General features: G+C 36.2%; 2 protein-coding genes across 2 annotated transcripts; both read left to right on the plus strand.

Annotated features, from left to right (window-relative positions):
* Positions 1 to 14,082: 14,082 nt before the first annotated feature.
* LOC147391084 (endoglucanase-like) lies at positions 14,083 to 19,232 on the plus strand. The gene is made up of 8 exons (XM_086417374.1): positions 14,083 to 14,320; positions 16,894 to 17,106; positions 17,201 to 17,401; positions 17,471 to 17,548; positions 17,641 to 17,793; positions 18,176 to 18,284; positions 18,373 to 18,539; positions 18,698 to 19,232. Exons 1-8 carry the CDS (start codon positions 14,093 to 14,095, stop codon positions 19,085 to 19,087), a joined length of 1,539 nt encoding a protein of 512 aa, XP_086273500.1. The 5' UTR covers positions 14,083 to 14,092; the 3' UTR covers positions 19,088 to 19,232.
* Positions 19,233 to 19,925: 693 nt separating this feature from the next.
* LOC147391085 (uncharacterized) lies at positions 19,926 to 20,648 on the plus strand. Its single transcript, XM_086458991.1, has one exon. It carries the CDS (start codon positions 19,926 to 19,928, stop codon positions 20,646 to 20,648), a length of 723 nt encoding a protein of 240 aa, XP_086315117.1.
* The last annotated feature ends 1,975 nt before the right edge of the window (positions 20,649 to 22,623 follow it).

The following is a 22,623-nucleotide window of genomic DNA, read 5'->3' on the forward strand; positions in this document are numbered from 1 at the left end:
CTTGTACGGGAAAATATATTGGTGAATGATCAAGAAAATGTGAAAATTTTATCAACCAAAAATTAAAATATATAATTAATAAAATTAATCATAATGAAATTATTTAACTAAAAAATTAATTAAAAAATCACAAAAATACCCAAGTTTATGAAAAATCTAAGAAACAAATGTGAATAACCAATAAAATGTGTAAAAATTATCAACCAAAGTTAAGAGTATATAACTATTAAACTTAATTATAAATAACTTAATAAAATTAAATAATTAATTAAGAATTAAAATAGTACTATAAATCTTTAAAAAATGTGATTAGCGAAGAAAATGTGCAAAACATATCAAACAAAATTCAAAATGTATATTATTTTTTAAAACTTGATATAGTATTGTGACTCAAATATTTGAGCTTTTGCTTCTTATTTTATTTAATTCCTGAGTAACAGGCCGAGGCAACTAACCTTTTAGAACACCATATCTCATCCAAATCCCTGGGGTAGATACAATACCTCACAAACCACACATACCAGCCAAGATAAATTCCCATTGGTGGCACACGAGGAGGTTCTCAAATATTTTAAGTTATCAGCAGGTACCTTCAATAGTTGTCTATTAAATATATCATTTTCATGCAATTTTAAAGAAATTCTTGATATATTTTGACAACAAATTATATCTTTTTAAAGGAAAAATTACTTAAAGGATCTTGATGGAGGGATTTTGTTTTCTAAATAGTCTCTAAGTTTTGGACGATATTTTAATAATCTATTTAGTAAAACTTTTTTTTTCTTAATGGTCCCCCATTATCGGCAAGCTCACCAGTTTTTATTTATTCAACATTTTTATTGTTGAGCTCACCAATTTTTATTATTGAATTCGACAGTTTAAAAAAAAAACAAAATTGAAGCTAACAGTAAAAAGTGGTGAACTTAACGTTGGTAAAACCCACTCATCTTCGTTTTTTTGAATTTTTCCAACTAAAATATAAGAAAAAAATCAACTAAAAACTTGAGATAACGACTTCTCTAGATTATTTCAAATCAATTAAAAAAATCATCCTTTATCGGTTTTCATAAAAAAATGAAGAATTTTTTTCAAAAAATCTTAAATTTTTCCGTAGTCATCAAAAAGCTTGAAAATGACTTCCTCTTCTTCTTCTTCTTTCTTAAATCCTTTTCGATAGAATGGAGTCTCTAAAACTCGATTGAAATGTCGAAAATCCAATTTTTTTAGACGAAATCAGTAATATCAAACGGTTAGGGCATATTCAACTATAAGAAATATGGTGAATGGGGTTCAGGGATTGATTAGAAAAGAAAGTTTTACTGAATGAAACATTAAGAGAAGTCCTAAAACTTAGGGACTAATTACAAAGAAATCCCACGACCAAGATCCTTTAAGTAATTTTCCCTTTTTAAAAATTTTATCATTATTTATAAATAATAATTAAAAGAATTATATTTAAATAGAAAATTACATAATTTTTCATGGTGCATTTAAACATGAACAAATGATTTTCTGAGAAATAATTTGCCTGACATCATTTATCAAGCAAACAATTTGTCTAACAAATATTTTCCCTCCAATCAAACACGCCCTACTTGCAGCTCTAGTTACCTACAAAATTTGGAATTTTTTTTATTAAAAAACAGAAAGTCAAAATTTCAAGCCATGCTTCACCCATTCTGAGTCTAACATGAAAAATGATTTAGGAAAAAATCATTTCTCCAAATATCTCTTACAACTTTTGAGGAAGAAAGCAGTTAAGATACATCTTCAGCTACGTTGTCGTTGTTCCCCTAAGAATGATATAATATATCTTGGAGCATTGAAGTTGATGCTCCTCCCCACAAATATGTAACCCCACCAATGACATCAAATGTTACTATTCAATACCGCTTTGATGTCGCACAAGCCATCAAACAAATTGATTGAATCTTCTACTCGGACTTGGACATGTCCATGGAGTCATGTTGACTCGATCATTCATGAGTTGTATATTAGGTTAATTAAATGTCTCAAAAATAATTTATTATTTAACATTAAATATGTTACATTTCTCAGATGTGCTTTTAGGCTATGTTTGGATCGAGAGAAGTGGAGAGAAGAGAAACTCAATATCTTTCCATCATGTTTGGATTGACAAGAGAGAACTTGGGACAACTTTGATATTTTAAAATATCTTAAAAAAGATCTAGGGGTAAAATTGAAATTATAAAATATTTTAAAGATTTTTTTTTCTCTTCTCTCTACTTTTGAAGAGAAAGAAAACTCATTTTTTTTTTCTCACATCTTCTTTCCAATTATTTTCTCTTTTCTCTCCACTTAACAATCCAAACAAGAGAAACTCATTTATTTTTTCTTCTCTTCTCTCCATTTCTCTCAATCCAAGCACAACCCTAATATAACTTCATGAGTTTGAATGAACATTGAAGACACCCAAATTTGATTGGGCCCTCGACGCAAAATGTCTCAAAAATTGAAAAAAATTGGAATGGGCTCTGAGGCCCAAACCTACAAAAATACAATGTATTTTGTCATCTTATTTCCAATAAATGGCTCAAGGCTTCTCACGTGACCCACGGACCAAAAATCCAAGCCCACTCAACTCAATCCCCAAACCCATTCTTATTCTACCAATTACCCAAGCCCATTCAACTCAACCCAAATCTATTCCTATTCAATCCAACACATTATCCAAGCCCAATTCTCTACCCAAGCCCAACATAATAACAAATCACCCAATATAATCAAAGTATGACACATGTCATCACCCCATCTCACCTTCCTCATCAAACCACCAACTCCCATCACCTTTCTCTAAAAAAATTAACTATCTCATTACTCATCTCTAAATATCATCTATTCACACCTCCAACCTACACCTCTCCCTAACCTATCATATTCATTCTCTCAAATCAAACACTTACAACCTACACATCCCCCTAACCTACTATCATCACTCCCTCCTAACCAACCATCACCTTCCCCTAATTTACCCTTATCATTCCCTACAAAACCCACATCTACAATCTAAACCTACATCCATCATCTCAAATCAAACACCCATCCTTTTCCATCAACTCATCTCAGCCCTTCATTTTCACCGACTTTGACACATGGCATCATCCCCCTTACCCTCCCAAAATATCATCAATCACCCTCTTAAATCATCTATTCTCTTAAATCAAACACCACTCAATCACAACCAACATCTTAAATACTCATCATCTCACCTCACCAAACTCTCCACCCCAATGGGTTGGGTAGGATCCAAACCATTTGGATCAAAACTCACCCATTTAACCTTTTTACACAAATACCCTTCAATCCCCATCAATTTACACACACCCCTCTCTTAAACCCCAGATCATTCGATCATTTCTATCATTTCACCCCATATTACCCCTAAAAATAACTCTCAAATTTTATAAAAACCCCCTCATTCTTAACCCTCAATCCCTAATAAAAAATTAAAGAAGAATACCATCTAAAACTACAACTCTCTCAGATTACAACCTTCTATACTCTCAACTCCATACTCTCAAGTTATCTCTCTACTCTGCACTTTTTATTCTCTCCCAAGTAAGTCAAGCAAGTCAAGGAAGACTCATCAAGGAAAGTCAAGGGAGGTCAAAGAAATAACAAGGTGGGTTTGGACAAAAGAACACTTCATCCAACTCCCATCTTCTACTCATTCCTTTTTATACATCTTTGCACACACCACCATGGTTTGAACCATCAAAGGGCCTATTTTTCAATAAGGGTGCCTTCAATGGGTTGAACCAATATCAAAATTTCTCATATTTGAGGATACATATCGGATCTTTCTGATTTTATTTTATTTTATTTATTTTAATCTCAAAAGGATCGAATCCGAGGTTACCACCAACGGTGGATGGAGTAGGGTGCCTAACACCTTCCCTACTCCATAAATGGATCCCCTTACCTAGATCAAAAGTTGGACCATGTACCTTATCCTACAAGAGTCATCAAATGTCAAAATGACATAGTTTCGAAAAATATAATTGTAGATACGTGATTTTTGTCATTACGACGGCCACACCTACTATGGTTTGGAGTCGCCACCATTCATGTTGTAAGTGGGTGTGAATGGTCACCCGATGTACATTTTCCAAAAAAATGATATTTTTGACATTTTAGTGACTCACGATGGATAAGGGGTAATCAAACCTTGAGATTTGAGTAAGTGACTCGGTTAGAGAAAAGGGAAGGTGTTAGGCACCCTTTTCTCCCCGCCAAATGACGGCAACCTCAAAGAACTCGATCATTTTGATTTTAAATAAGTGAAAAATAAAGTGTCACGTGTCGTGTATTTGTACCCTAAGTAGGGATTTATTTTCGGCTCGATCATAGGATCATCTCATTGAAGGAGATGATCCTAATAAATCATTTGCCTTAAAAGCCATGTGTGATTTGGAAAAGTATTGGCTAAGGTTGAGAGTTCATTCTCATGAGTTGAGAAGGAACCTCAAACCGATTGCCTCAAGATCTTTTGAGGATTAAAACTGATTTGATTTTGAAAAAAGATCACATCTCATGGACATTCTAAAGCAAAAACAAAAAGAAGAGTGGGGTAATAGAAAATGGGAATGGAGAGGGTAGAGAGAGAAGGGGGGGTACTTTGAACCCACCTTGAAGCTTCAAAGTCACTCTTCTTTCTTTCCTTCTTCTTCTTCTTTTATGCTTCTTAAGTCCTTAGTAGAATGTGAGAGTGTGTATATCTTTTTTAGAAGATTATTGTGAGAATAGGAGAGTAGAGGAGAGATCAGTAGAGATTATATATATATATATATTTTAGTAAGACTTGGTAACCATTTTTGGAAGGAGGGAAGGGGTATTTATAGGTGTTTGGAGGATGTTTCAGGGGTATAATGGGGTGAAGAGTTGAGAGAATAGAGAATGGCATGGGTTTTAGAAGTGAAGGATATGAAATTTGGAGTGTAAGTGAGGGTAGTTGTGTAATGAGGAAAATGGGTTGTATTTTTTACCCAAATGGTTTGGATCTAACCCAAATCCATTTGGGTAGAGTGTTTGGTTGTAATACCCCAAATTTTTAATTCGTATCTCGAGGAAAATAAATAGTGGAATTTTAAGAAAATCTTGAAAGTGGGACTTAGGGTAAAACTGTGGGACCTTGTTTTGATCATTTTTAATAGAATCTGACCTCACCATTAGATTCAAAATGATCGAAAAACATAGTTTAGCCTGTAAGCACGCTCAAATGCGAGTCCGAATATAAAAGTTGCAAAATCCTCGATTACCGGGTCGGACCAGGCTAAAACAGTGACTTTTTATTAGAGTAATAATTTTTAAAATTCGATCATACCATTGGGTTCATAACGAAAAATTATTCAACATAGACTATTTATTTGTCATTTTTGGAGATCAGGAAGTCGAATTATCGCCAAAAACGAAAACGACATCAAGTTTAGGGGTCACATCAGGCCAAAAATGTAAATTTTTTATGGAGACATAATTTGTAGAAATTTACTATACCATTAGATCCGGAACGAAAAATTAGGTGAAATAGAGTATTCATTTGTCAGTTTTGGAGTCCGGATGATCAAGTTATCATCGATCGAAACAATTGATTAAATACCGAATTCGTCCCACATTTTATTTAAATAATATTTTTAATTTTTTTTTATTATATATGTCATCTTCCCCAACGCGTCCGTACGGCCGAGACATATAAAAAACAAAATTTTTTTTTTTTTTTTTCTCTTCGATCTTCTATCTCAGATCTCTCACAAATGGCTCGCCGTCGACGATCGACGCAGAAGGGAGAAATGTCCGCAGCTACGTTCTCTACAAAACCCACCCAACCTTTCTTTGTTTCACTTTCTATTTTACCCGATATCGTCAAAAATCAATCGTATTTGGATACGAAAGTTTCGAAACTTTGACCTCAGATTTCGTCCGTTTTCGGGTCAAACCGTCTTTCGACGCAGAAGGGAGAAACGTCCGCAGCCTCATTCTCTACATAACCCACCTAAATTCCTTTCGTTTTCTCGTCTTTTTCACCCCGTATAGTCAAAAATCAGCCGTATTTTTATACGGAGATTTCGTAACTTCAACCTCGATTTTCATCAATTTCGGGGTCAAACCGTCTTTCATCGTAGAAGGGAGAAGAGACGAGCACATCGAGATCTTCAAAACCACCGGGCCGGTTTCGAAAATCAGCCGCTTCGAAGTTCGGTCCGTCTCGATTTCCGCGCCAATCGTCTCGATTTTCGCGCACACGCTTTGATCCTTTCGCCTAGAGATTGTAAGGAACTCTCAATTTCTATTAGTAATCTAGATTGTGAAAATTGCATTTAGGATTTTATCGAAAAAAAAAATCTGGATGTATTTTTAAAATATAGAATTATTTTGTTATTTCAAAAATTCACGCCAAAAATTGCATGATTGATATGTTTAATTGTATTTTTAACAAATTATACGTGGGTAAGGTATTTTAACTGGTTATTTCCATAAATTGGGTCTTGTGCACTGCTCGGACCCCGTTTTGATATAAAATTTTTTCTTTTTCAATATTATTGATAAAAATAAATTCGTTAGTTGAAAATGTGATTTAATATTCAATGAACTCATATTGAGTTGATGAATATCAGAAAATTGATGTTTTATTGAAGAGATTGAAAATTGTAAAAATCGAAAAAAGGGAAAAAGGGTATGAAACGGTAAAATGTCAGAGTCACACCCGAAGGGTGATGTCTGCATTTTACGTTGTTGTGTTGTGTGCAGGTTGGTGAACAGATATCCAGGGATAATATTGTTGGTTGTATGTTTATTTAAATTTCTGTTAGCGCGAGGCGCTCCGTTATGTTATTTATTTTATGCCGGGTGGCCACACTTGCATGGTAGGAAACTGGATATCTATTCTCAACCTTGTATTGTTAATTTCTCTTTTGTTTTCAAATGAAAATAATATATATATATATATATATATATATATATATTATATATATATATATATATATATATATATATATATGTACCTATTTTGTGAGCTGTTAAAGAGTTGTGAATGCCTGAAGGGATAGTGCGTCATATCATCCTGAGTGGTGTACTATCCTGGGATGTACGGTAGGGACCACCAAGCTCATACGTGGTATGGGACGCGTATGAGAGTGGAGTCACAACTGGAATCCGGGTTTATTCCTCTTTTTCTTTACCAATGAACTTGTAATGTAAAAGTGGTCGTATACGAATGGTTTGTATATTTGGGAATCACATGTACGCCTGATAGGCATAAACGAAGATGATTGGTCAGTGATCACTAACAATCTATAGTAGTCGAACGTTCTGACACATCGAAAAGAGACCCATTGCTTACGGTCACGTCAAACGGCCAGCCTGAACCGGATAAATGGTAAACCAAACGTGGTAAACAGCGACCAGCCACAAAATCAGGAACTAAAAACCAGAGAGAAATTGTAACATCATGTCCCGACTGGGAGCGATCCAGTCGTGAATCCCAACTCTCTAATTCCAATACTCCACCATTGTGTATTATGTATCTGCTGCTTTACTTTGATATATAAAATGAAATACATGCTTAATGTTTTCATTTGATCAATTAGATTTGTACATAAAGAAAATGGTATAGTGAGTACTGTTGATTGATGTAATGTCAGTTTTAAAATGTTTAATTGCTCATCCCTGGCTATATGTACCAGTTAATCGTAGTTTATTATGTAAAACTTTGATTATTTTAAAATGATTCAGTATGCTTATTCGTTCATGCTAGGAGGGGTTATTGGTAGAAATTGTTTGTTTCCCTACTGGGTAACCATTGTTACTCACCCTTTCCTTCTCTATTTTTTTTAGTTTCAGATTCAGAGCTTGGCGAGGCAAGTATAGAGTACGAATGAAGATCATCTGGTTGGTCAGATAGACAACCAGAGTTCGTCACCTGGTAAGTACTAGGGCTATACACCCTAGTGGTGTCAATTCCCCCAGGTAGTTTTATGGATTCTGTCTTGAGTGTTAGGAATTCTGTTAGAGTGAGAAATTTTGTATAATCCTGTATTCTGGTTATTCTTTCGCACTCTGATATTTCATTCGTTATTAGACGTATTTAAGCTTCCGCTAGTATTATATTTTGTATATGTATGCAGGATTGTATGTCGTTTATCAGGTGCAGGTTGAACGCCTTGGAATGCTAACATAAACAGAGGAGACCATGCCGAAATTTCGAGGTGCCACTTAGTACCTCGAGATCTGACATGGGGATTTGTGTTAGCGTTCGGCGGGGCGTCACAGATGGTATCAGAGCATAGTATTAGATCCGTATGGGATACTGATCTGCTATGTTTTAGAGAATTTGTTGATACCATAGATATTAGATCGACAATCATAGAGTGTCACTAGGAATTCGGTATCCGAGTTCATCAGTAGTTCCGTATTGGAATTACGAGTTCTTCCGTGTCTAGAATTCTATAGAGCTTAGTAAGCCTAGGATAGGATTCTTGATTCGTTCTGTTAGTAATGAAAATGGAATCCATTACTAAGTTCCAGGCTGTAGTAGAATTCATAGTTACGTAAGAGTAGTTTTGGCCTTATTCTAATAAGCTCCTTGTTACGGATAAATACAAGCGGGAGGAGCTAATGAGGCAAAGACCGAAACGCAACAGAGACGAGGCAGATTCTGGATCAAACTACTGACCTGATAATATAGTTAATGTTATTCATGGGACAGATGGCCGAGTCTCATGTCAAGTTTAGAGAGGAAATATGAATAATACAACCATCACCACCTCGAAGCCAAATGGAAGGAAGGCAATTAGTATTTAATAAGAAACAAATAATTACGAAACTAACAAATTCATAGGAAAAATAACAATAAGTGGGGAATGATATTATAGACATACCAACTCAATGGATGGAAGAATTTTATAAGAAACAACATATACTACTAAATCCATCGAAAGAAAAATGTTGTGGTATGTTATGAATGTAGCAAATTGGGACATAAATGAAAATAATATTTGGGTCAACGTTAGTTGATTAAGGATGTGTGACTTCGAAATATACTAGACAAACCAATGTATGAGATAATTACTAAAGTTGATAACGTATTCATGCCATCTCGAACATACAAGACTAGCGATCGGAAGTGAGAGATGGTACAAGACTTACCACAATTGTAAGGTGTACCATTAAATCCAAGAAATGAGGAATCGCTGGACTTATTCTCAAGAGAAATACTATTCAACCTTAGAGACCATTACCACAAGGTCGTGCCTTTGAAGAATGAGAGAATTCCCCAACCCAAATGATAGGTAAATCCAATAATGTGGTTGTAGAATTTTCAACGATTACGTCCACCAAGATTTGGGGGTTTTTCCGATCCGATTGAGGTCAATGAGTGGATTTTGAAGACCTGAAAGATTTTGAGTACCATGTAATACCCAAAAGATCAATGGGTGACGGTGATTACATTCCAGTTGAATGAGGATGCCAATCATTAGTAACGTTTGAGAGGAATATATTGGGAGATGGATCGTTTGAGTGGGTATAATTCGAGAGGATATTTGTTAATTGATTTATATTTGAGACTTCTCAAGAAGTCAAACACTAGGAATTTTTGATATTAATGCAAGGTAATCTATCAATTGTAGAGACTAAGATATGATATTCATTAGGTTGTCACGATATGCACCCGAGCTTATCCTGACAGATTTGCAGAAGGCTCGTAGATTTTTTGAAGATTATAACCCTACCTAAGGGCCAAGAGGTCAATGATTGAGATTACCAATTATAGAGATATGATGAATCGAGCTTAAAGGATAAAACGAGAAGATATTGAGTTACAGACCTCTAGAGGACAAATTAGTCGACTTTAGACTTCTTTTCCTCCCAAATCAAATATGACCAAGAGGTCGATGTATTCAAGGCCAATCTCCTCCAAATCAAGGTATCCGTAATATAGAACTCCTCCATTACTGAGTTGTTGAGTTTTCCCATCACTGAGTTAGAGAGCAGTTGAAGCTCTAATGATGCCAACAGGGCCAAAGGAATCAACAAGGCAGGTTCAGAGCCTACAGACCCTAGTCTTCCAACTACCTACTCCACAGAGATCTACGAAGACAAAATCATTGACATTGTTACGCGTTTGATCAGGTGGGACATATCAAGAAAGAATGTCCTCTATCACAGGCGCAAGTAAGAGCTAGGAGAAAGTACCTATCTCCGACGAAGTTTTGGAAGTAATGATTTTTAATTATAATATTAAAAAGTGGAGTTATATTCAACACTAGTTCCTCCAGATCATATAATTCCACTGAGAGTTTGCACACTTGCTAAAGTTAGAAACTACTAACACGAATCGAATAATGAAATTATTTATACCATTGGGAAGCCTTGCGAAGAAAGAATAAGATTTTTGGAAGATCATTTAAAAACTTGCAAAATAGGTATTAGAATAATTGTAAAGTGTGAAAAGACAAGTGACGTTCAATTGATACGCTAGTCTTTATATCAATAGTCTAGTCAATTACTTGTATATTACACTAGTAGATAAGCAGGTGTTTATTGTATATCCTTCGTGTCGAGAGCTACTTCCTCGAATATCAACGCAGGGAGTCGCATATCTTTCCTTTCGATTGAAGATGGCTAAACTTTGGGAGGCCTAACGACTGAACTATTAGATAAAGCAGCTCTTGCTTTACGACTTCTTGAATCGATTCTCCTCATTTGAAAAGATAGATCCTCTTTTCCCTTTCATCTTTCTATCATCGGTGTCGGCTCTAACTCTTCTTTTGCCTTCTCATTTCACGATCGTCTTCTAGTAGAGGAATTCATTATTATCGTTCTCGTTACGTGATCAATGTTTTCTATAAACAAGCGCTCACTTCAAGACTTCGATCGTGGTTCCTTTTCACTCCTTGAAACGAAAGAGTTATAAGTAATGATTATGATTCCGTAGAAGCAGCGGCTACTACCTACCTGTGCCCACATCCATCCTAAAGAGATTTAGTAGAGTATAAGTTAGGAGGTGGGTCGATGTAAAATGTGAGAAAGAATAATCTTGTGACAATGTTGCATTAATGATGACTTAATGGAATTGTGAGAAGTGATGGGTGGAGATGATTTTTTTGAAGTGTTTTAAGGAAAGTGATGAGTGTAGATATGGGTTGTGATGTGGGTGGTTGTTGATGTTAGAGAATGTAAATAAGTTAGGTTAGGGTAGGGTATGGGTTGAGGTGATTTTAGAGATAGGTGATGTGGGTTAGATGAATTATTTAGAGAATGATGATGGGGTAGGTGATTAGATGAGGGAGGTTAAAGGGGATGATGACATGTGTCATATTTTGATGTTGAGAGGATGATTGGTTGATGTTGGTAGTGGTTAATGGATTAGGGTTGTGGATTGGATAATGAATGGGGTATGGATAGTGATTTGTGAGCTTTTAATGTATTGGGCTTAGGTTTTAGGAGGGTTGTGAGTTATTTTGATTTGGGTAGGGTTTGTTTTTGGGTTGGATTTTTAAGGATGGGTTCACTTTAGGGTTTAGGTGATATGGGATTAATTTTAGGAGAGGTTGTAAGGTGGGAAATTGGTTTTTGGATAATTAAGGGTTCATGGGCTTTGGATGGGTATAAAAATGTTTGTGGATTTTGAGGTGGAGCGGTGAAGGTAGATGAGGAATAGGCATCCCAAGTCTCACATTTTCAATTTTTTTATTTATTAATTTTTTTTGAGATTTTTTGCAATCATTGGTTTGATCAAAAATGTCACGTGTTGGCAAATCGAGCTTTTTAGGTTCGTGAGAGAATTTTATCGAAAATTTGGTATTTTTTTTATGAACGGGCAAAACGGTGAAGGTTCGGACAGCGTAGGATGGGTCCGGTCCCTTAGACCATTGGGTGGTCTTAGGAACCTCGATTCAATCAAAACTACCAATTTTTAATGTTTTGAGCCTTAGAGGCCCGTTGGCCTATCTTGTTGAAGAATCGATATTTTGAATGAAGCGGGATAGATGGGAGCATGCCCGATCTTTTCATGTGGGTCCATTAGACCCTTAGGGAGTCTTGGAGGCATTGATTTTGACAAAAGTGCCACATTTCAATGATTCGGGCTTTTGAGGCCCGTTGGCCAAGTTTATTGAAAAACTGACTATTTTTTAGCCCTTTCGAGTGAGGGTTCGTTCAAATTAGAGTGTCTACAGTAATATCGGGTGACCATTCACACCCATTTTAAATCTGAATAGTGGTGAGTCTAAAACAATCCCAAAGTGGAAGGATATTTCAAAATGATTAAATTCCCGTGTCCACAAACATGTTATTAGTCTCAAATATTTGCTACGTTTTAAGTCATCTGGCCAAACACTTTGGAATTTAAACAATGGTAATTTGCTTAGTTTCAACACATCAAGAGATTGAATCAAGCTACTAGCACCCACCATATTCTCTCGCAGCACCCAATTACTCATTTCACCCACCTACTTTTTTTTCATAATACTCTTTACATCCGCTTACTAAAATTCTCAAAAATCATTGAAAGAATTTTGGTAGGTTCAAAATCAAATTTGCTTTAGTTGTTTTGGTAGGTATTCACCAAACACTACAAAATCAATTCAATGTGTAACGGCATACCAAATATAAAGATTTACAGGAGAAAGTTATATTTAATAGGCACCTATCGTATATAACAAAACAAATTCAACGAGTACCTATCGAACAAAATTATCTCGTGTAGTGTCAAATCTTTGAGTATAGGATCGGTAGGTACATACCAAATCTTACAATAATGATTCAATATGAGCATACGGAACTAGAAATTTCACAAAATTTTTTTCTTATGAATGACTTCAATTCAATTATTTTGAGATGTTCAGATTATTTAAAAAAAAAAAAAAATTCACTAAGATCAAATAAAGAGAAGACCCTCATTGAAGCTTGTAATCCTTATTAAAACTTTTCTAAATGCGAAGATGAAGAACAAGAAAAAGAAAATGAGAGAGAGAGAGAGAGAGAGAGAGAGAGAGAGAGGTGAATGGTGAAATGGTTAGGATTTTCATTCGATAGAATCGATGGAGAAAATGATGGACACAAGGAATAATATGATAAGGATATGAGTCATGCTAGGGTGACACAAATAGCAACACAAAGGTGACAAAAAATTGTGGTGTCGTGCACATTACCATAGATGCTTTTTCGTGATATACGAGTAGAAAGCATTCACGGTTATGTTCGTGCTGCCTCATCATTTTTGTCACCTTTGTGTCCCCGTTTGTGTCATTCCAACATTTTCCTAAGGATATATGTGTAATTTACCTTTAAAAAAAAGGAAGTTTCACTTAAGGGAGGGCAAGAGAGTATATTGTGGGTGCCAATAGACAACTCCACGCGATTAGTTAACTAAGGGGCAGAACTAATAAGAAGTCGGGGGGAATTGCCCCCAAAGAACTTTTTGAGATAACTCTGTACTCTCAACTAATTACATGCTTCATTTTCCTCACTCCGTCACCTCCCTCCTTATTTGCCCCAACCCTTCCACCTGTCTCCAATTCCCGCACCCCCTTCTGTTTTAACACATGACCTCTTGACTGGGCCTTCTCTCATTGACTAATTATTGGAAAAGACTTAAATATCCCTCCCTATAATAAAATCCTTGCTCCGACCCTGATGTTGACTCTGGAGTTTTTTTCTTGCCACATGTTAATATCATATTGGTGTTGGAGTCTCTTAATGACCAGCACCGTTCGACACTGGTTCTCTCTATACTTTTACATTTTTTTCATTAAGTCATCATCAGAGACATCATTCATGAAGACTGAAGAGTGAAGAACCATATCTTTGTGACGTTCTCTTGATATATGCTGACTTCAATTCTTTGACTTTTGTTCTCTACTCCTCCATCACACTTCCACGTGGCAAGAGGAGAGATAGAGTTCAGAATCAACCCATCGGCAATGAGTATATATATACGTAACCATTTGCATGCAAAGCATAAATGACCAAAGTTACCCATACATTTTAAGAAATTTTACATATAGTCCAAGGGCATTTCAGGTAGTACAAGCTCTATATATACCCCTGCACCCAGCATATGAAACGTGAATCAATGGGTCGGGTTGGAATAGTTTGGAGTGTGATCTTGTGCTGGGTCATGGCTAATTGGGTCGGGTTAGCTATAGATGATAATGGGTCATGCTCAACAACCTTCGATTACATAGATGCTCTTGGAAAAGCGATCTTGTTCTTCGAAGGGCAACGGTCTGGTAAATTACCTCGGAATCAGCGGGTCACATGGAGAGGAGACTCTGCACTCTCAGATGGTGAACCGGATAATGTAACCAAAAGAAAATCAATAATCCAAAATTGAAATGGTCCGGGTCATGGGCTTAGAATCTGATGGGGTAGTGGATTCAATAATTATTAGTAGTAATTTAGATATACTCTTTTGATTATGGTGAATATTTGAGGTAGCCCACATTTTTATACGGGTGACACCCCTTGATTACTATCTTGTCAAAATAGTGAAATAATTCTACCATTTTTTTTTTTCAAAAAAATCATGATTAATTTGCAATTCTTTCAATCCAAGATTTAATCTCAACTTATTGACCAAGTTTTTAAACATACATTTAAATATTAATCTTAATAATAAATTTTGTTTGATAATACATTTCTTGATATGGAATTATACAATTTTGTTTAATATTACATTTAATCTATGAATTATACATTGCTTTATCATTTATAAGTATATATCTGTAGGCATTCAGAGGCCCTAAAGAGAGCCAAACATTTTATGTATAGGTTAGAAATTTTGAAATGCATTGATTCTTTTTTGTGTAGGATGATCTCTATGATAAGGAGATCATCATCACCAAAACTCTGTCCATTTCGAAACTTCTAACCCCATCAAAAGTAGTTTATAAAAATAGGACAGTCTACGATTCATCAACTTGTAAATTAGGGTTAGAAGTTTCGAAATGAGCTGATTTTCGACGAAGATGATCTCTTTACCATAGAGATCATCCTCACATAAAATCAGCACGTCCAAAACTTCTAACCCTTATTTTGAACAATGTTTACTCTCTTTAGGTCCTCTGAACACTACCCATATTTTTTTTTCTTAATATTTTCCCTACTTTGTCGTGTTATTTTTCAATTTGTTTTCCTTGCCAAATTATTCCCTTACACCAACTTACGCTTCTAAAAAATGTAGATTTTTTTTCCCCCAAAAATCTTTTGCCTTCAACCTACAAGATTTATACTGGTTGTTTGCATGATCTAATTAAATACAAGATTTTTTTTTTCTTGGTTTCATTTCATCTTCTAAATCAATGAGAAGAAAATAAATAAAATTTTAGCCAAGGGGATTTTGATAAATATATCTTAGAATTGGGTGAGATATCAAGAGTTTTTAGAAAGATGGGCTTAGACCCATGACTCAGTTGGTTTGACACATTTCAAAGCAACTTTGAGGGCGTGGGTTCAAGTCCAGCTTACCTATAAAATAAAATAAAAAATTAGTTAAAAAGAAAAAGACTTTTTCAGAAAGATAAAAGAACTAAAAGAAACAAGAGACGGGATGGATGCATGCTGTCTTGGTAGGCGGTTAGGTACGTGGCAAGCGGCAAGGGCACAGAAACATAGACCATTTTCATCGGGATACACAAGGAAAAAAAGATGTGTGACTCCATGCTTTTGCCGCGTCAGCCACATTCCAAGACCGAGTGCATTCATCATTATTCAAATAACAATGGTTGTCAAATAAATCAAAGCTTTTACTCTCAACGTTGAAGAAGTTGAGGACAAAGGATTTTTTTTTTGTTGTTGTTCTGGCATTAGATTGAGTATGAGGCTTTTCGGTCATTGTTATTAATCTTTCATAGAAGACCATAAGTCAGGAAATGTCATCAGCTTTAAAAGGCATGGGTACCTCAAATATTCACTGAAGAGTCGTGATAATCTGATGCCCCACCCCGTGGCATATGATGCCCCCAATCACAGTACCGTAGATCATTTGCCTCGAGATTCACAAGACAAAAAAATTATGGTTCTGCGTGTATCCCGTGGCAAATGATTTACAGTTCTGTGATGGTGACGTAGGGGGGCCTCGGAAAATCATTATTCTTCACCAAAAGCTGAAGCAGCAAATCTGAATTACCCTGAGTTCATACCATAGGGCACAAGCCCAGTGCCTATATATGTGGTTATGAACTTATAATCTGTCAATCTGATGGTCGATTTGGTTGCATGAATACAAGTTCATTCCACACACTAATACGACTCCTGAAAAATGATTATGAAGCTGAATTCACTCACATATACACCTACACTATCAGACCAAATCACACACAGGCGGATTTACAGTGGGGGCACTTGCCCCGACAAGAATTTTCAAAGTCAAGAAAGTTGTGAGCTATTGCAACATATATATTGCCCAAACAAACAGTTTCCCACTCTTAGTTTCCCCCACAAAAAAAATCCCCTTCTTATTACCCCACAAAAAGCCTTTCCCTTCTTAATTGCCCCCACTTGGGCAAATTCCTGCTCTCCCGCAGCTGAAACAAACAATTTTTTTTTTTGCTCACAGAATTCGGGATCCACCGTTAAATGGCATCCCCAATTTACAATATAACCCTCGTTAGGCTTGACGTGGCACATGTTAGTGAGTCTGCAAGCACTATGACAAGAAATTTTACGAGCAAAAAATCACTCCACATAAACCAATCCCTAAGTGCTCCACATGATTATTAAACCGAATTGTCTAATAAACAAAGCCTACACGAAAATCACTCAAAATGAAAGCTAGGTTAAGTCCATAATTTTTTTTCCTCGACAAGCTATGCTTATTTTTTGACTGTCAAATGAAGTGAAATTGATTAATCCTTAAGGGTGTGATTATGGCAGGTGAACTTGAGTGGTGGATACTACGATGCTGGTGACAATGTCAAGTTTGGATGGCCCATGGCATTTAGTGTCAGTTTGCTGAGTTGGGCTGCTGTCGAGTACAAATCACAGTTATCTTCAGCCAACCAGCTCGGTTACCTCCAATCAGCTATCCGATGGGGTGCTGATTTCATATTGAAGGCTCACACTTCACCCAACACACTCTATACTCAGGTCACCTTCCTTAGCCTTTAATTTACTTTTGCAACCATAACAAGTTTTCCTCTCCATTGCTTCCTATGATCAATTTCATTTTTGGGTTTTAAAGGTGGGACATGGTAACGCTGATCATCAATGTTGGGAGCGTCCCGAAGACATGGACACACCACGAACTCTCTGTAAGATAGATTCTAACTCACCGGGCACAGAGGTAGCTGCTGAAGCTGCAGCTGCTTTCGCTGCTGCCTCCATTGTATTTGAAGGTGTAGATTCAATCTATTCTTCGAAACTCATAAGACAATCAAAAATGGTGAGTAAATTAAGATTCGTTAAACCCATTAATGTTCTATTTGCCATATTAAGTATGGAATTTGGACAGCTTTTCGAATTCGCCAAGGAATATAGAGGATCTTACCAAGGTTCTTGCCCTTTCTACTGCTCCTACTCAGGCTACAAGGTATATATGGACTTCAAGATATTTAAAAAAACCCTTGTAACGAGCATGAGTTTGTGTCTTGTACTGATGTTTTGTTCTTAAATTGTTGCAAGGATGAGCTTTTATGGGCTGCAGCTTGGCTGTTCAAAGCAAGTAGAGATACCAATTACTTAAGCTTTGTTTTGAACAATGAAGGATGGAGTCAGGCCGTGTCCGAGTTCAGTTGGGATAACAAATTTGCCGGTGCTCAGGCATTACTGGCGAAGGTAAAATTGTCTTTAGGTCATCATTTCCTTGTTGTTATCATCATCATCATCAAAGCCATATCTCAAACAGGTGGGTTTGTTAATTAAACAAACCATGTGGTTCCTCCAATCAATTTTTCCTAAAGCTATGTTTTCTGTTAATTCATATGTGGTCATAGGCAGTCTCACTATTTCAATCCATGTTCTTTTTGGTTTTCCTCTCTATGATCTAGAACCTTCAACTTGCACGTTTTTTTTCCGTAACTCAAGCTTGAACTGACTCCATTGCACATAGTATTACCTAATGGGACAATGGGCTGGGCTATTACATTTTCATGAATGATTTCTTTTCTAGTTTTATTTTTCTTAGTCTTTCCACTCATCCATCTCAACATTTTCATAGGAATATGCAAGTGGAACGAGTAATCTTACCAAGTTCAAAAGTGACTTAGACTCATTTGTCTGTGCGATAATGCCAGGGAGTAGCTCAGCCCAGTTTCGACCAACTCCTGGTATGGATGAGTTGCTTTCTTCTTATTAAGTATATGAGTTCGATGGGATTATTACATGGAGAACTCTTTGCGAGAAATTTGTTTGCAGGAGGGCTTTTGTATGTGAGAGATGGTAGTAACTTACAATATGTTACTAGTGCTTCAATGGTGTTACTTGCCTACTCGAAAACTTTGAATGGAGCGCAGATTAAGGGAGTCCAATGTGGTTCAGTCCTTTTCACTACCTCCCAAATCAAAGCATTTGCTAAATCACAGGTTCATTTCTTTTTTCTTCTTTTGATATGTTCATGGGGAGCATATAGGGATTGGCACCCAAAACCATTTAGTAAATTTGTTTACATGACTTGAACCCTAGATTTCGACTTCCCTTCAGATTGTTATGCTAACTTGTGTTAATATTTTTTGCGTTTTAGGTGGACTACATACTTGGAAACAATCCAATGAGGATGTCGTACATGGTGGGCTTCGGAACCAAATACCCATTGCAATTGCACCATAGAGCTGCATCCATCCCCTCTATTAAAGCTCACCCGAGCAAAGTGGGTTGCACCGAGGGTTACTCATCTTGGTACTCTAGAAACGATCCAAACCCAAACACCCATGTGGGAGCCATTGTTGGAGGACCGAACTCAAACGACCAGTTCAATGACTTGAGGTCGGAGTACTTATACTTGGAGCCTGCAACCTATATCAATGCTGCAATGCTTGGTTCGTTGGCTGGTTTACTTGTTGGAAGAAAAGGTGTGTGCTTGCAACTCAGGCAAACCAATACAAGCATCAAGATCACTTACGACGTTGTGTAATATACAAAGCAATTGTGATTAAAGTGTTAGTAAACCTCAATACGTAAGAACAAATAATGTAAAATGCTCATCTCCACGAACATATATAGTACTATGTTGTTATGTTTATGTTTTATATGAAAAAATCGTTATAATTAGAGAGAACACATGGATTCAATATCTTACACAAGTTTAACAAAACTTTCTTAGGCCTTTTAATCTGGTGTTTAAACTGAAGTTTGTTGTCAGAACTGTCAATTTCAAGAATTTTTCTTAAGTTTTATACCAGTTGTTCGAACATAGTTCCCAATGCAACAGAATAACACCAAGAATCTATCAGAATAATTATAGCTGCGAAATAATTAACTGCTCGAAGAAACGAACAGAACTTACAATAGTTAAGTTCATCATTATGGGGTATGTTCATGGGTGTCGACGTTCAAGAACTTCCATCGTATTTTTTTTTATTTTTGAAACTTACAACTTTTTTTGACTGATCATAAATTGAAAGAGTCTGGTAAGCGCTTGGGTAAGGTTCATGGAAGTTGAGATTTTTTACTGAGGGCGAGACATGGTTGTTGGGAATTATCCCACTTTCTGTTAAGATATTATATTAAGATCCTTATCATTTAACATATATGAGATTTGCTGTTAGTATCCCTGTAATTTAGGGATTTCACAGCCATGTAAACTCTATTTATACTGACCAGTCAATGAGAAATATATACCAAGTTTCCACAAATTAACATGGTATCAAAGCACATGTGATCGACTACCTCTTTGTGTTATCTGGCTTCTTCCTACTCATCATTCTCTTCACTTTGTAATTCCATTTTGAAGCATTTTTTCCCTCATTTCAATGGATCAACCAAGTCCTTCATCCTGCACAATTGGCAATCCCCATGAAACCTTGACCCTTGATAAGTCGAGCCCCTGTTTTCTGCATCACTCGGATAATCCAGGCTTAACCCTTGTTTCCCAACTATTGAATGGTGTTAACTTTCCAAGCTGGAGTTGTGCCACGAGTACTTCTCTCAGTGCTAGAAACAAGTTATGTTTCATTGATGGATCAATGGCCATTCCATCGCCCACTTTGGCTGATTTTTCCACATGGACGAGATGCAATGACATGGTCAAGTCATGTCTTCTCAACTCTCTTTCTCGAGAGATTTCTGACAACATGGCTTATGATTCCATTGCCCACGAAATATGGACAGAACTTCAGGAACGATTTGCACAAAGCAATGCTCCTCGGATCTACCAACTCCGTCAAGATATTGCTCTTTGCATCCAAGACTCATTGACTATTGTTGGATTCTTCACAAAACTGCAGACATTGTGGTATGAGTTGTCTTCCCTCATCTCAATACCATCTTCTTGTGGTTCCTCTAAGGCCTTACTGCAGTATCAACAACAAGAGCATCTTACACAATTTATAATGGAACTCCAAGATTTTTACAGTTCTATTCAAGGGAAAATCCTTCTCATGGAACCCCTTGCCACTCTGAACAAAGCATATGCTCTTTTTCTTCAAGAAGTAAAACGAAAGATCGGTAGCTGCAATTCCTCCAATTATCGCTGAGTCTGCTGCTCTAGCTGCATTTACTGGTGCCAATTTTCATCAACCATCAGTTAGAGATTTTACTAAGGCTCATGGTAATTGGTGTACTCATCCGACATGTGATCATTGTGGTTGGGTTGGTCATGTTAAAGAAAAATGTTTGTTATACCCGGGTATCCATCTGGGCATTGCTTACATAGGGTACGATTTGGTTCTTCTAATGCTAAATTAATTTCTCATGACCAAGAAAACCCAGCCAAAGATTCTAATGCCCAATCTTTCACCCCAGAACAATTTTGACAATTGTTGTCTATGCACAAAGAAGGTAGTACACATCCATAGGTGAACCTTGCAAGTAATTCCCTTTGTTGTAGTTCTCTTACTACAATGTATTCTTGGATTGTGAATATTGGAACATTTGATCACATGATATTTGATCGTAATACACTAGCAGGAATAAGGCCTTTAACGTCAGTTTATAACCGATGTTATTGTCTTTTAACATCATCTCTAACGTCGGTTAAAAAGCCGACGTTAAATCGATTGATGTCTTAAATGCAAGGTTATAACGTCGGTTATAAGTTAGTAATAATAAATATTGTAAATAGTAATTATTATATAACGTCGGTTTTATTAAAAACTGACGTTATATCTAGGTTTTTTTAATAATTTTTTTTTATTTCTTCTCTAGGCAATGTCATGTACAAATAGAAATAATATTTAACCTGCTACAACTTGCAGAAATAGGATTGGGAAAGGAAATGGGAAAGGGCTTCTCGCAACCTTACAACTCTCGCATGCACTCGTTATTTGGGATCCACAATAATTGGGTGACGAGTTGTCGAATCAGGAGGTCCCAAAAATGGGGTGTCTACATTATACAAGAGGGAGGATGTGTCAATGTGGGAGTCAATGCTCATGCATGATCCTCTCTCTTACTAACGGGATGTGCGCTCTATGAGCGGGGTTACCTTGATTGCTTGTTCTATTAGGGGGGTTACCTTGATTATTTTCCATGTTTTGCTCGAAGAATGTAGTACATCGGGTTTTATGGATAATAAAAAGAGTTATCTCAATCTCGGGATCCAACGGTAGAATTTCGTCTCTAAGACTATGTCTACCAAGCATATACCAATGCACACAGAAATATGATCAAACCACCTAATTGACTTGTTATAGGTGTCAAAAGCTAGACAGCTCCTAACTATTTAAAAACAACGAATCGTGCTTTCCAAATCGATTTTTTAAAATCAAAATTGGCTAGTAAGATCTCCAGATAAGAGGTAGCACACAATGTGTAGCAAAGACAATCTTAAATCACCTCTAATGTAGAATAGACGTGGTTTGTAATGACTTGAAAATTTGAATGCGCATCTTGAGGAAAGAATTGTAGATTCTAACTTTGATTAAAAAGTAAGAATTCTTAATTTCAAATATTTGAGATAAACTAACTTCTCCAATAGATTCGAAAGGGTCAAAAAATATACTTTAGACTATAAGCATGTTTTTATTAAGAGTCGAACAAAAAAGTTGTCAAATCCTCGCTTTTTGCGACAACTTCTATCCAATAGGTAAAAAGTTAATTTAGAGACAGAATTTGAGCAAGCCAATTTCACCATTACATTCATGTCGAACAATCACCAAAAATAGAATATAATAATGTCTAAATCGATATTCGGGAAGAATAATTTTTGAAATGACGCTTACGTCCCCACTTAAGTATAAATATAAAAAACTAAAGAAAATTTTGATTTTTCTTATTTTACTCTCCAAACAAAATTCAGCCCTAATTTTCCTCGACCTTTGCAACTCAGATCTACGTTGAACAAGAACGATTCGAGCTTTGCCAAAAGGAGGAAAGTCGTACATGTCGTCGAGGACTACGTTTGGACATTAAGATTTTCGATTTTTGTTGGAGGAAAAATTCTGAGATTGGCCAGAGGCGATCCTAAACCCTGTTCAACCGTCAAAAATAGTCCGAGGTAGGATGCCTTCC

This window comes from Akebia trifoliata, chromosome 11, assembly GCF_017979445.1.
Source record: "Akebia trifoliata isolate Shusen 1 chromosome 11, ASM1797944v1, whole genome shotgun sequence".
NCBI classification, from domain to species: Eukaryota; Viridiplantae; Streptophyta; class Magnoliopsida; order Ranunculales; family Lardizabalaceae; genus Akebia; species Akebia trifoliata.